This window comes from Drosophila willistoni (genome assembly GCF_018902025.1).
Source record: "Drosophila willistoni isolate 14030-0811.24 chromosome XL unlocalized genomic scaffold, UCI_dwil_1.1 Seg141, whole genome shotgun sequence".
Lineage (NCBI taxonomy): Eukaryota > Metazoa > Arthropoda > Insecta > Diptera > Drosophilidae > Drosophila > Drosophila willistoni.
In genome coordinates, this window is record NW_025814052.1 from 6,870,750 (window position 1) to 6,885,951 (window position 15,202).

General features: G+C 38.8%; 2 protein-coding genes across 2 annotated transcripts; one reads left to right on the forward strand and one right to left on the reverse strand.

Moving 5' to 3' along the window:
- The first annotated feature begins 26 nt into the window (after window positions 1-26).
- LOC6648483 (frataxin homolog, mitochondrial) lies at window positions 27-962 on the forward strand. Its single transcript, XM_002071596.3, has 2 exons — window positions 27-406; window positions 476-962. Exons 1-2 carry the CDS (start codon window positions 74-76, stop codon window positions 716-718), a joined length of 576 nt encoding a protein of 191 aa, XP_002071632.1. The 5' UTR covers window positions 27-73; the 3' UTR covers window positions 719-962.
- A 594-nt stretch (window positions 963-1,556) lies between these two features.
- LOC6648484 (uncharacterized protein CG7065) lies at window positions 1,557-7,226 on the reverse strand. Its single transcript, XM_023179150.2, has 3 exons — window positions 6,912-7,226; window positions 4,663-6,808; window positions 1,557-3,578 (listed from the first exon to the last, which is right to left on the reverse strand). Exons 2-3 carry the CDS (start codon window positions 6,761-6,763, stop codon window positions 1,762-1,764), a joined length of 3,918 nt encoding a protein of 1,305 aa, XP_023034918.1. The 5' UTR covers window positions 6,764-6,808; window positions 6,912-7,226; the 3' UTR covers window positions 1,557-1,761.
- Between the last annotated feature and the right edge of the window lie 7,976 nt (window positions 7,227-15,202).

Below are 15,202 nucleotides of genomic sequence, written 5' to 3' on the forward strand. Positions count from 1 at the left end.
ACTGTTTCACTGCTTGTGTGGATTGTTATCCAACACTTAGACAAAAACCAACGTTCAACAATTAGAATACAAAATGCTAACACATCGAATAATCCCACATCTCCGTTTTTGCGGCAATGTTTGGCGTTCCGCTGCTGCTGCTGCGGCAGCAAACTGCAATCGAGGTATCGCATATAACACTGCCGCTCGACAAAATTCGACTCAAAGTACGTACTCCTCTCATAATCGGCCGGATTACCAATGCCGACGATTTTACGGTAACCAGAAGGAAGATGCTGCCGAGTCTCACCTGGACACTGCCACCTACGAACGTGTATGCTCCGAGACTTTAGATGCCCTCTGCGACTATTTCGAGGAGCTGACTGAGAATGCCAACGATCTCAAGGGTTCTGATGTGTCTTATGGTGTAAGTACACAAAATAAGCTGCTCCATTGGTTACATCATTTAAACATTCCCTGTATTTTACTGGCACAGGATGGTGTACTCACCGTTAATTTGGGTCAACCACATGGCACGTATGTGATCAACCGACAAACGCCAAATAAACAAATCTGGTTAAGTTCACCCACCAGTGGACCCAAACGTTTTGATTTTGTGGACAACAAATGGGTTTACAAGCACAGCGGCGAAACATTACACAGTCTCCTACAATTGGAAATACCAAACATAATCAAAAGCCAGTCTATTGATTTTATCCAATTGCCCTATGGTAGTTAAAAAAAGTCTAAAAGCCTAATAAGAATGTATGTAGATAAAATTGTAATTTCGATTGCACCAAAATGTTTTGTGCGCTTGGCAAAAATTGTTTTTGAAAGTATGAAATGTAAAAAGGCTTTATAAAAGCCATTCATTATCTGTAAGATTGTAAAACAATTTTCCAATTTCGGACACACCCAATGTCCTTAAGCCGATTTACTTCATAAAAGTTTTGTAATTAAATTCCAACAAGATTTACAGTTCATTAGCATTATTTTATTTATTTCCTTTTTGCAAGAAAAACAAAACAAAAAAAGTTACACGTTAATTATTTACATAAGAAAAAAAAGAAGTTATATTTCAAAAATTTCATATACCCAAAAACCGACTGCGAGATACCCGTTAGTAAAATCACAATTTCTTTATTTAGCATGCGAAGAATGTGTAAGTCGGCCGGCGGCGGCGAGAAGGAGACTAAATCCAAAACAAAACTGCTTTTGGTTTCGGTTAAATTGTTTGCCTTAAACTAAATCTAGATAATTTGAACACATTTAGATTGTAGATTTCAACCGAACTTTTTGTACTGAGCAGTCTCTTTTCGTAGTCTCCCATCCACCCGCTTCCACCTTTAGAGACGTTGGACATTTTGTTGACCTTCTTCGTTGAGGGTTTTTTTCTTTCGGTAAATTGAAATATTTAACACTTGTAATTAACAAAAATATACATGGTATATGTTCTGTATGGTTTGTGGCACATATTGACTGAAAAACCAATTTAATATAAGTAATTACATTATAAAAGTTAAACAATTTTCGATGTGTACTCTATGTTTGTGTGTGTGTGTGTATTATTAACATAATTTTTGTATATTTCATTTTCTTTATTTTTTTGAGATTAAGTTCCTGTTCCAAATGAGGAGAAGGAAACTAAAAAACTGAAAAAAAAATATTCAAAGTGAATTTGAGAGAGATAAAAATATCCCTTTCTCCCTTTTTCTCCCCTTGTGTTTATGAGTGTGTGTGTGTGTTTATGTCTCTATCTCCCTCTCTTTCGAATCAGCTGCTTTAATGACGCGGAGGATGGAACATGTTGTTAAAATGCGGCTGCTGCGGTTGCTGCTGTTGTGGCATATAATTCTGCGGCATGTTGTATGGCGGCGGTTGGGGAGGTCCATTGTTGCCCCAGGGATGATTCATTTGATTGCCACCGCCGCCATAGGGTCCAGGTGGATAATTCTGTTGACCCATATTTGGATTACCACCATAGGCATTGTTATCATATCCACCACCACCACCACCATAGGGTCCTGGATATGGTGGTCCCTGCGGAAGTGGCCCAGTGCTGGCATTTACATTTTGCGGATAATTGCGACCAGCCGAGTTTGGATTGTTGTTATTATTATTTGGTGCTGTGTTGGTCAGTCTTGGGGCTGCTCCGCCTCCCGCCCCAAATGAAGAAGGATTTGACGGCGATTGCTGAGAACGTTGCAGCGGCTGCTGCACACGCACTTGTTGTTGTTGTTGTTGTTGTTGCTGCTGAGAACGTGGCTGTCCATAATTTGAACCCGTTCCACGATCATTATTATGCTGCTGCTGATTCTTCAAGGATTGACTGCTATTATTGCTTAATGTATCCATTAGATTAGCAATAATACTTTCCGTTTCTTTCAGCAAAATCTTCGATGACGGCACTGAGGATGATGACGACACAGCTGCCGGCTTGAAGGTTAATGCATTCGGTGATGATTCAACTGGCACAATTTTTGGTACAGAATTCTTCTTACTATTGATGTTGCTCTTATCGCCATTTGAATCGCCAGCTGCCTTCATAACCAAATCATCAAAATTGTAATCATCGTCCTCTTCATCGTCGAGCGCAAAATTGGGTGAACTGCGTGTTCCAGCCACATCACGTCGCACTTGCTTGGCCATCAATGTGGGTGGTAACTCCAGATCGCCGGAGCTTCGGTGGCGTCTGCCCCCCATCAACGTTGACAAAGTAGCCATGTTGTTGCTGCCACGCGATGGTGGTGCTGCTTTCGCCTTTGGATTGTTATTGGTGCTGGAGTTATCTTCGTGGGTTACCATACGTGATAGTATATCACTACACGGTTCATTATCACCGCCTATATCACCAAGATTCACATATTTACGCAGACGGCGCACACGCACCGGTTCCTGCACTTCGAGATTACGCAAATGGCTAATTAAATGCACCTGCTCATCGGTGGATAGGAATTTGAAATTCTGCAATAGTGTCTGTAAATCGGAATCGGTAAGCAATTCCATGCCATTGCTGCCGCCACTTGAGGTAGCAGCAGCTGCAGTCACTGGATTCTTGCTGGATCCTTGATCATTCTTAGTGGGTATTATATCAACTGATTCGCGATTCAATTGATGTTCCACCTCCTTCATTAGCTCATCCAGATCAATGCCCATAAAAGATTTATCGCCACTCGATGGCTTCTTGGGAGCTGCGGCGTTGTGTGTGTTCTTGTTGTTGCTGCTGCTGCTGCTGCTGCTGCTGATGACGTTGCTAATGCCACTGACAGAAGCACCAACCACCATTGGCTGCTTTATTGTTGCTATCGTTGCCGGCTCTAAGCCTAATTTAATTTTGACATCCTGGAAGGTTAGACCATTACCCTGATGCTGCTCAATGTCCGTTTTGTCCAATTTCACCAAGAGTGTCAAGAAATGCAACAATTTTGTCATATCCTCGGTAGTGACAGTCGTATAACCCTTCAGGACCAAGGCACTGGCCACTTTGGTGGACACAATATTTCTATCGAAAGGCAATTGATAATCCCGTGTAGTCTTCTTAATCTTCTGAGTGTCCTGCTCGGCAACACGGGTCGCCTCGGCTGACCCAGTGGCGGAACCTAAACACCATATATTTAAGCAATAAACAAATATATGGAGGGAGGGGGGGAAAAAAAAAAACAAAATACGAAATCCAAATATAATTAAGTAGGTTTCAAAATAGTTTACAAATTCTCAATATTCTTACTTCTAATATTGGGTTGGGGGGTGGGTCTCATAAAAAAAACAAACAAAATGTATAACTAAAGAATTATTCATATTTATATTATATGTATATATCATTGGTACTTATACTTATGTATGTATGTGTGGCTGGACGAGCACATGATATTAAGGACATCGGGGGCGAGAGAAAACACGGGTTTTTTGAGCACTTTTGAACGCACTGTTTAACAGAATTTTTCTCAGAATCCTTTGTTTATTATTATTTTTTTTATTTTTTTTGGCACTCTAATCAAACAACAATAACAACAACAACGACAAGAAGAAAAAACTCAATAGAATGAACAAGAAACGAACAACGATTTTAAGCACCCCTCGACAGATCAACAAAGATCGAAAAATCTTAATAAAAGACTTCTGCGAACCTCCCAACTGCGCGTTGCATAATAATAATAACTTAATCAACAATAAAACTTATCTCAAATTTAATATAGTTTAAAATTAAGAAATAAGTTTATTTAATTAACGCAATCTCGATAATTAGCGAACGATATTATCATCTATTATGTTAAATATTAATCTAAATTGTTAGTAGTGGTAGTAAAAGTTATTTCAAGAATTCAATTATCCAATGGACAGAAAGAACTAAACTTTCAAACTCGTCACTCGTTACGTAAGAACCAAAACTTTCGATCAAAACTTGTCACTTGTTCGCTTTACTTAACGAATCGATAGAAAATTAACGAAACTTTTCAAATTGAACTCGTCACTCGTTACAACTCACTCGATAACTTGTTTACTCGTTCATTAATTGTTAATTTAAATAAAAATATCTTAATTCGGGAATTTCCTTACTTGCGCACGGGTACTAAGAAAGGATTTTAATTTCTTACTACTCTTACTTACCGTTGGAAAAAAGGAGGTAAAAAAAAAAAACAAAAAAAAAACCAACGATAAAACAGGAAAAAAATTCAAACTTACCTCGCGAGGTGACCTGAAAAACGATGGCAGCTATGTTGGTGATCAATTTTTTCACAACGCGAACTTTTTGCGGATCATCAAGGACTTCAGCGATAAGTATACCCTTCAGTTTCTCCTTGGTGGTCTCAAGAAAAACACAGTTATCCTCGTTTAGTAACAAGTCATCGGCAGCATTTGGTTGAACTATTTCCATGGCAAGAGCTTTGCTCAGTAAATTGAGAGCCTTGGGTCCTAGGCTGCCAAGATGTTCCTCAACAGCCGCTAGCATGCGCAAGACACTGACAACCGTAAGTGGACCTTCTTCGACCAACGGGGGCTCGGGTTCAGTTGATGTGGCTTTACCTTTGCCAGCTGGATCCTTGTTGCTAGCTCCCTCTGGCTTGGCGGCACCGTCCTTGCCTCCCGGGGCTCCCGGGGAAGCAGATTTTCCCTGTGACTGGCTGTATTCAGGATATAAGCGAGAGTCCAGCACACGAAATGTTTCCCGTTGATCGTAGCTTCGCGATGAACGATAAAAATCACGCTCATCGCTTCGACGATCTCGCTCAGGATAGTCGTCGCGACGCTCACGAGAATGACGCCCTGGGCCACGATCCACACGATCTCCACGATGACGCGCATATACAGGGGAACGTGAGGAACGACGAGGTGACAATGATGGGGATCGGCGATCCCGATATTCACGTCGGCTTGGCGGCAATGGTGAACGACTACGGGATCTGCGACCACGAGGACGTCCAGGTGGGCCGCCACGTTTTGGCGACAGAGACTTGGTACGTGATCTGGCGTAATTTGAACGATTTTGACGGCGTCCTTGTATAGGGATTGACGGCGGTTGCTCATCGTCGCTAATATCGATGACCGTGTCCGATAATTGCGGACGATTACTACGAAAATTGGGTTTGCGACGAATGCCAATGCCAGCGGATCCAGGGCCACCACTAGATCCACTTGATGACATAACAAGGGGACTAGAGACGCGTATCTTATAGCGTTCCATTAACTCCGTGGTTTTTTCCTCGTCCTCGTCGCCTAGCTTAAATCTATCTTTAAGATCCTTTTTGATTTTATTCACCGCAATATTAAATAGCTCAATGCGACGATCCTTCCAGTATGGAATCCACTCTGACTTGTAATCATAACGATTCGGATCGCATTTCTTTTCTTCCTGCAACTGTTTGTAGCGACGATTCCAGAACTGTTTCCATTCATCTGGATAGTCTGGATGCTTCTCTGGATTGAACTCATACGTTTCGGTCTCTTCACATAGCTGCTTTAGTTGCAATTCGAGCATGCAACGGAACTTCTCCCACTTGTAACGCTCCTGAGCTATGTGTGATGCCTGCATGGACAGCTCCTTTGGAGTGGGCACTGATTTTTGAATCGGATTCGGTGGGGAACGATTAAGAGCCCGATAGACCGGCTTGCGTGAATTTTTGGTCAGCGTTTTATTGACGGCACCTGCTTCTTCGCCAGATGGACCGGTTGGACCAAAGCTGCTCTCATCATCACTTGAAATGGCATCGAGTGCTATCACATCACCAGTTTCCCGCTCCCGTTCAGGCTTTGGTGTATCTTCGGATTTCAAATCTTGCACAACTTTTCGTGCCTCCTTCGTAAAATCTGGTCCATTGGATTCATCCGGATGATATTTCTCTCTCACTTCGGCACAAATCTTTGCACGAAAACGACGAAAATCTTCATTGGGGGCAACCAATATGTTCAGCCGTCGGCCAAAATGCGCTTCAATCAATTGTGTTAGATTTTCCAAACCAACGATTAGCTGCCCACTGTTGGCGCTGCCTCGCTTCAGAACATGGAGCAGATCGTAGGCCTTTTTGAAATGCTTTTGTAAGTATTTGTTGCGATGGGCGAACGAGGTCCAATGGTTAAAGATGGAGGAACTGTCGTTGCATGTATTGCAAAGGACACAAAAGTAATCTGGACGGGATTGATCTGCGTCATGCAATTCCACAACATATTCGATACCGATCAGAGGGCCATCCTTGTAGGAATCAATTTTACTTTCAATTATCGCTGGGCGAGAAATGTCCTCCATTTCGAACCCGGGCGGAAGGGGCTCATCCGGCAGAAAGCTCATGTCGGACAATGCGAGTGCGAGTGAGAGAGAAGGTAAACTCTAGATCTGATGGCGAACGATGGATACATACATATATAATTTATAATGTATATACACAATCATCAAGCGAGCAACTAAACTAAGGACAAACAAACATCATGGTACTTACCATTTGTTTCATTAAATGTTTTCCTTTTTTCTCTTTTTTTTTTTGTCACTTTTTGTTGACGTTTGTTAGATTTTATTTCCTCACAATTTATTTATTTTTTTTTTGTTTCTGCAAGACGCGAACAATTGCAATAGCGGTATTCGATCCAGTTGGACTATGGGGCTCGTGGAATTGCCCAATGCCTTAAAGAAACTTCAAAATTACAATTACCCAATTTTTTTCCACGCACAGGCTGCCACAAATTCAATTTTTTGTTTTTTTTTTGCTTAGTGCCTGAATTTTTCCTGCGTTGAAAGGCAAAGGCAAAAAAGAGGCAGTGTTAGACAAGGCAAGCAATCGATAAACAAAAAAGATATCGAACCATTCACAGAAATTAGTGTTAAATAACGTCGATAGCGATAGCTTTGCTCCGATAATGTCGATAACAAGTACCTAAAAGTACGCTATAGAACTAGATCGTTTCGAATTTAACGGACAAGAGGATAAAAAACCGTTGCACTACAATTAAATAAATACAAATTCCAGTTGCAGTCCTCGGTAGATGAGTTGTCTAAGTGACCCAGTCATTTAGTCAACTAAACAACGAGGATCCGGGTTCGAATTCCAGGCTAGTGTATGGATGTAATTTTCGTCTAAGCCGAAGGCCTTAAATGCCAGTGCTTCTTAAATATAGTTAGGTTGATAGTTTACAACTATATCCTTTACTTTAACAATAATAATAACAAATTCCAGTTCATAAGATGAGTGCCGGATTAGCCAAATATAATATAATAATATAATTTTAACCGATATTAAAAAGTGAATTTTATGCTCTTTGGGTTAGTTTTAAATTGGATTTTTAGTCACCCTAATTATTAAGTTATCATTTCAGAAAATACCAAAATGCTGAAGAACAGCAAAATATTTCAATAAACCTTAATTTCATAAAGCTCTAATTTATTAAATTTTTTGAGTATTTGAAAAATTCATTAACTTATTTATAAGTTCAATAACTAAATTTTTGGCCCATTTTCGCAAAAAATCATAATACTGACATCAATTTTTATTTTTAATTATCCGAGTGTTTAATGGCATTTTAAAATATGCTAAATTGCGATTTAATTAACTTATATACAAATACGTATATGTTTGAAATCAGTTCAAAATTTTAGACATACAGACTGGAAAAAAAAAATTCTGTTTAAATAGATGTTTAGATTTCTTCAGAATGTTTTTCAGTCTGTAAGGCGGTAAAAATTTTGGTTTAAAAATTCTGAAAAAAAGCCATTATACATATTTTTGTCAAAAAAAATTCATGGATGACCAAGAATCTTACACCAATCAAGGTATATTATGCATACATATTTGAAATGATTCTATCATCTGCGATGCGGCAAAAAGAAGGTAAATAATTGCATAAAATATATAGTTTTCCTTTGTTATTTTGATTCATTGTTACTTGTTGTCAGGGCATTATTGGATTTCTAAGTCTATCAATGTTTTCCACTATTTGATGAGAAATCAATCGATTGACCAATACGCATAGATATCCCACATTAAGAGTCTTTGTTGTCGAAAATGGCTTTCCACTTGAGCCTAAGCCACTTGGCTTACATAAATCAAATTTTTGGTTGGTTTGTAAGGCATTAAATGCCATTACCACAGCAATGTTAGACAGCCCCTAGAGGGTTGGCTATATGTACATATCCACCAACCATCTGCACAGATGTGCATTCGCACTCAGCCACAGCGACAGCCGCAGTCGCGGGCACAGACAAATGTCACCAAGGAAGCGCATCTCTCAGAATCACCACCACCACCAGCATCACCACCGTCAGTTTAGAAAGTCATGGTGACGACTTTCGAATACCATGCACCGAGTGAAATGGCGATCCCAGTGTCCAACTTCGGCCAACTATTGTCAGTTTAAGTTAAATTTTTAAGAATTTTAGTGGGCCGATAGATATTGATCAGAAATATCAGTGTGCCAACCTTGATTATGATAGTTGAAATAGTAGAAGTACACACTTTTAGGCATCTTTTATATACCATTTCAACCCATACATGAATGCATGGTATAACATTGTATAAGTACATTATGCAGGGCCGGATTTGAAGGCGGACCGACAAACAAGACTCAAGCATACATAGATGGCAAAATGTGTTTGCTGAAACATGGGGGGAAGGAAATTGCTTAGATTTTGCCGAATCCCTCCAAGTTGATCACCTTTTTTTTGTATGTGAGAGAGAATTGTCAGCCCATTAAATATGATGGGACATTCGCCCCTGTAATCACACAAGTCTAATCGGCTACACGATGGCCTAATGATAATAAAAGTGACTCCAATTCTGACCATATGTACATACATACATATGTACACTTGTATGTGTATCAACCGAAACATAAGCCTGGACCTGACAAATGCCTCACATTTTAATGAACCTGATGACATAAGTTATGGGCCATCGAGTTAGTTTTCCTTTTTTTCCTTTCATATTTTTTGACAACGAAAAATTGCAAATCAGCCCAGCTGTTGAGATTTTAATTTTCAGTCCCCTCCCCCCCCCCCCCCCCTCTCTCTCTCACTCGTTCCTCCCTAGTTTTTGGACCATATTTTTTGTTTTTAGTTTTAGTTTCAGTTTCGTTAGCTATTTTACATTTTCTTTGAATGAAGATGCGGATGAGCTAGGACGAAGCATTCTTTCCGATGGATGGGCCGACATGAGCTGGGGAGGTGGGGAGTGAAGGGGAGGCAGACAGACACACAGAGACACACCCCTTCTTCTTGGCCTCTTCTGACTTTCTCTACACCGTATTCGCATTCACTTCTTGCAAATATTTCTTGGCAACTTGTGTGCAATTCATTAAAAGGCGAATGCGAATAATGCAAATTGCTCTATTTTCATTTAAAAAGGGGAAAAGAATGACTATACCATCGAGTGAGTGGGGGGGTGGGGTGGGGTGAAATGGGTTGCAGACAATCTGCTTTGGTACTTTCGACGAAAAATATATATATTTTTGTGGAGCATGTGACAGAAGCCAGAAAAAGCATCAATGAAATGCTGTTGCAGCATTCTCAACCAATCCCCCCCGTCCACGTCTTCCCTCATCAACATCACACAGATTCCCATTAATTATTTGGCAAAAAAAGTTTTTCTTTTTGAAGAAATTTTTAAATTTCTTAATGAGAATCGAGTCGAGTAACCTAAGCCTGCATATTAAATACGATTTAATTCCATTCAATCTGTCGACCGGATGCCTTTCACAATGTTCCCCATTTGCGTTTTCCTACCCCGAGCGTGGCTGGCCAAGGCGGACAATGAGGAGAAGGGTCCCGCTGCCGGAAGAACCCATTGGTCAGCAGTTAAGTTACTAGTTACTTACTTAAATTAAATATATGTACATAGTTTCTCCATGCTGCATTCGTTTAGCGATTTTAAAAACGCATTAAATAGGGCGTTAATCAAAAGTCCATCTTCCAAACCGAAACCATTGTGTGTTGGGTGGATGCCATTTGGAATGTTTCCTAACTACATACATATATTTTCGGGGTAGTGAAAGGAAAAAAAATTAGTTTTTTCATTCCATGGCAAAAAGTAACTTTTTACTGAGATTTATCCCACTTACTTCATCCGTAAAATGTAGAACTATGAATCTGAACAAACTTATATCTATATACATATATATATATATATATATAAACTATTGTCGAAAGCATTCTTTGAAAGAAGTTGGTCATCAGCAATATATAGTTTATCTTAAGAAGAAATAGGTAGTAATTATTTGATGCCTTGCATCACAAAGAAAAAAAGGATTTCCGCAATAATTTAACTATAATAAAAACCAAATCTGCATAAAGTAAATAAGCGATATACTTATCATAAAATTATCACTTTAAGTTAAACATTTAAATTTGAACAGAGTTTTTACTCGACAAAAAGCAGTGCCGGATTAAGCCAGCACGGGGACTGTAGAAATTCTTAGAAATTCTATATACATACATATATGTTGACGGAATGTTAGAACATGATTGAAAATAGGTCAAAAAAATTGTAATGTTTTTTTTTGGTTTTTTTTTTTTTTAATTTTAAAGACAAGTTTTTGATTTATCTGCCAAATTTTTCTGGCCTGTAATTGTGCTAATTTTAAACTGATTTGAAAAAGTTATATATCAATTAAATTTAAATTTAATATAATTTTAATGCCATCAAACACTTTCATATTTACCTAAAATTTATTCGTCTCGATTTTTGAAAAGAATTTATGATGTACATATGTCATGATCTTTTCCGAAAATTGGTAATAATTTTAGTCTTGAGTTTTTAATTAAGATTTAAAGACATTATTCTAACTTCAAAATATAGACATGAATTTTTAAAATACTCAACAAATTGATTAAATTAGATATTTTTGTCAATTTACCTATTTTGCTCAGAACTATACGTTGGTAAATGAATAAATATTGACTCAAGTTATCAGGTTTCAAAAATTTTCGACATCTTTTGAAGGTAAAGGCTAATAAGGCATATTCCATTCCATTTATTAATACAAAAAATAAACTTCCCTTCGTGAAATTTTCCAATAAGCATAAATTTGGATATTTTTTTTTTACGAATTTATTCTAATTTTAAAATAAAGATGTGAATTCTCAAAAAAAAAACTAAAAGTGTTTTGACTATTTAGTAAACAGAACTTCCAAACAAAAATTTCATCAGATTCGATTGTATTATTTTACATTTTTAATATTTTTAACTTTTGCAACTAAAACTTTGATTAAAGAAAAAGCTAATTTTGTTGATGTCAAAACGAGAACCTGAAAATTATAATTTTAAGCAAAATTAAAGAGAATAAAGTATATTATTATTCGTAAATTAATTCTATATGGTTTATCTTTATAGTCAATGTAATAAAATTATTTAAGCTCAAAAATCCAAGAGAAATATTAATGATTTATATGAAAATATTTACTGCATGGTAACTTGGCATTATTTCCTATAATAAACTCTATTCAGATAGACCTGAAGGTGTCTCCGGGGAACACGGAGTTGGGTATATTTGGTGGTCCGCTCTCATTGATGTTGGTTTTTATTTCCATTTCATTTATTTATTTTTTTTTTTTCTTTTTTGTGGGTTGGTCGGTGCCATATGCAACGACAACAAGAACAAAGTCAATTTTGGCAGCCGCAAAATGAAAATGGTAATTCAAAGTGCGCTGCGAAAGGCCAGTTGGCGGGGTGATGGAGTAGGAGGAGAGGGGTGGCACGGAACAGAGGATAAGAATAAAGGACACGGATCGGTGTGTGCTGGGGTGGGGGGGTTGTGGAGACGTGGGTGAGTTGTTGAGCACTGCAAAATGGCTCGCCATGGGCACATAAATTTTGAAAGTCCGTTTTGTTGTCTATTTGCTTGTTGTTTGTTGCATGGGGCTTTTTTGTGTGTGTGTGTTATTTTTTTTTTTTGGCAATTTCGAACATGCAACATGTTGCAAATGGAGTTACCAAAAGCCAAGGACAACAACAACAAAATTTAAAAACTTTTCAGACGAGAAGCAAAGGCAGCATGCCAAATGGAAAATAGACACCAACAAAAAAAAAGAAAGAAAAAAAAATGAAGCCAACTTTTCTCCTAGCTTTATTAATGTTTTTTTTTTACGCTCGCGAGGAGTGGAGAGTGGGATAGTAGGTATTATATATAGAGAAATGGGTGGTACAGAGAGAGAGAGAGAGAGAGAAGGAGAGGGCCAGCAGCAGAGCCTGTAATATTTTTTGCCGCATAAAAGTCAAAATATGCAAATAAACTAAGGGTTAGGTATGGAAAGGGAATTGATGGAGGGTGGGGGGTATAAAGGAAGAAGGACTATTGTATCAGTGTTGGTTGGCATTGTTGCTGTTGTTGTTGTTGTTATGTGCATGCATGTACGAATTTGTCTATGTGTGTGTGTGTATAAAAAGGGCAGCTAATACACCAAACGGATAGGATAGAACAGGACGAAACGGTTTAGAACAATACCGATTGAGAGACGAGAGCCGGGTAGAGAGTCACGGATCTCACGATTACTCTGTGTGAGCGGAAGGGGGGGCGGAGTGGTATGTATGATGGTGGAAGCGGCATGGCTTAAATAATAAATGTAGTACACGCTTCGAAAGAATTTACTATGCTTTGGCAAATGGAAGTTATAAAAACCAAAGACAGGCACACACACACACACACACATGTGTACACTGGCATATAAATAAACAATGCCCCTATAGCCAAGCAACAACAAACATGGCAAAGGGTCATTGCGGCTTGTTAGGGGGAAGGGGGTTGTGGCGGTTGGGGTTGAGAAGCGGCAAACGGCAGCGTAAAGGTAGCGGTATTTCCATATTGTTGCTATAATCAGCGTCCGCTTTGATTCATCTGCATACCCTGCACTCTCTCACCCTCCCTCCCTGCTTCCCACTCTCTCTCTCACTCCATGTCGACCTCTATCCCTCTCCTACATACGGTCTCATTGTACCAGCAGCAGCATCCGCTCAAATACCAATTCAAAGCCAAAGCCAAAGCCTTGGCACTCATCTTCATCAAAGAGTCAGAGTCAACCCCTGCCCTACCCAATCCAACCCTACCCCCTTCCTTCTCCTGCTCCTCCTCCTCCTCCCCTTTTCTTCGTTTTCATCATCATCAACCCCCAATCCCAATGCAACCAAACTCAAACTTTCCTTGCAACCTTCAACTTTCTCACTACGCTTCGAGCATGTTTGACAGTTTAGAACAATTTAGCCATAAAAAGGCTACAAATGTTAGCTACGGCAAATCTGGCAAAGTTTCAAAATTAATTTAAGTTGAAAGTAACGCAGGGGCCTAAAAAGCTTGCAGGAAATTACTACTAATATTAAATTCTTTAAATTAAAGAAACTAAAAAGTTGTGGTCTTTTGGTTTCTAATTGTTGCTGACCATAAGACCATTTAAAAACATGTTTCAAGGAATCTTCAGCAACATTTGTCAGTTGAAATGTTTTAAAGACTGCAGGACACCATTTTCCCTACGATTTGTTTAAAAACGTTTTGCAGATTCACATGGAATAGATAAATAGGAAAGATTTATAATCTTTCATTCAACCATTTGAGGTCCAGGGCATACAGAGAGAGAGAGAGAGCCTTATTAGGTGTCGCCGTTTTTGGCTCTAGCTAGATTCGTCCGCACTGCCTTTCTCTCTTTCTATGTTGCCGTTGCTGCTGTTGCTGCTGTTGCCTGACGGTTGTTCTGGTTCTGGGGTTCTATATCTTCTTTCGATGTGTGTGCGAGTGTTTTATTTTTTTTACAGTTAGTGCAGCATTTATCCTCAACGACGCTGGTTGTGTACTTCCGAGTGAACCGAGCCATAGACACGCGCTTTTTGCTGTTTTTCATCCTTAAACCGTGTATAGATAGATATATATGCATATATACATCTAAAGTATATATCTATACAATTCTTTCGAAATTGTCGCCGTTGTCGGGTTTTCCTTCCTTTCCCTTTTTTTTTATATATACATACATATGTCGCTGTGTTACCTATAAAAATTGTTTGTTCGTTATTTTACGTGTTTTTTTGTTCTGTTTGTTTATTTGTTGTTGTTGGTGTTGTTGTCTGTGTGTGTTTGTGTTTTTGTTTGTTACCGTTACCTGATCTAAAAGGATACGCGATACAAGATACAAGAGAGGCATATAGACAAATGCTGGATCATAAGACGAAATGAGAAACAAGAAAGTGCTCAAATAACAAAGAGGCAGCAAAAAAATCGGAATTGGAGTAGCGGAATAAGAGCAGGACACCTCTGCCTACCTCCCTATCTTCGTCCCTTCAAGCCAGTCATCAGAAAAAGAACAAAAAAAACCCACACACGCCCCAAAGCATGTGGAGCAGCTTCAGTTACAGTTACAATTACAGTTACAGTTACAGTTGCGGTTGAAGTTTTTCGCAGTGAGCTGGGTGAAACCGCTGTTCCTGCTAATATTGTCATCGTCGTCGTCGTCGTCGTCGTTGTTGTTATTGTTGTTGTGATTCTTCTTGTTCTTGTTATGCACACGAAATGCAGATTTATCAAAATCCCAAATCACAACCGATTATGTGCCCGTTCCAAATCAAACAACAACAGCAAAAGCAGCAACAAAAACACTTGATACAAAAATAAACAAACAAAAAAATCAATCAATTAATCAATCTGCCAGAGACTTGCAGACTCCTCACTCACGCCCCCTACGCCCAAAAAAAAAAAAAAAAAAAACAAAACACACACACACATACGCACGCACATACCATAACCTGGAAGAGAGATAGATAGAGGA

What these genes read in the sequence shown, in the direction of transcription:
- LOC6648483 (XM_002071596.3), top strand. Translation starts at nt 74, where the DNA reads ATGCTAACACATCGAATAATCCCACATCTCCGTTTTTGCGGCAATGTT. An exon ending in GTTCTGATGTGTCTTATGGT is followed by an intron (nt 407 to 475) that starts GTAAGTACACAA and finishes TTACTGGCACAG; the next exon opens with GATGGTGTACTCACCGTTAA.
- LOC6648484 (XM_023179150.2), bottom strand. Translation starts at nt 6,763, where the DNA reads ATGAGCTTTCTGCCGGATGAGCCCCTTCCGCCCGGGTTCGAAATGGAG. An exon ending in TTTTCAGGTCACCTCGCGAG is followed by an intron (nt 3,579 to 4,662) that starts GTAAGTTTGAAT and finishes TATGGTGTTTAG; the next exon opens with GTTCCGCCACTGGGTCAGCC.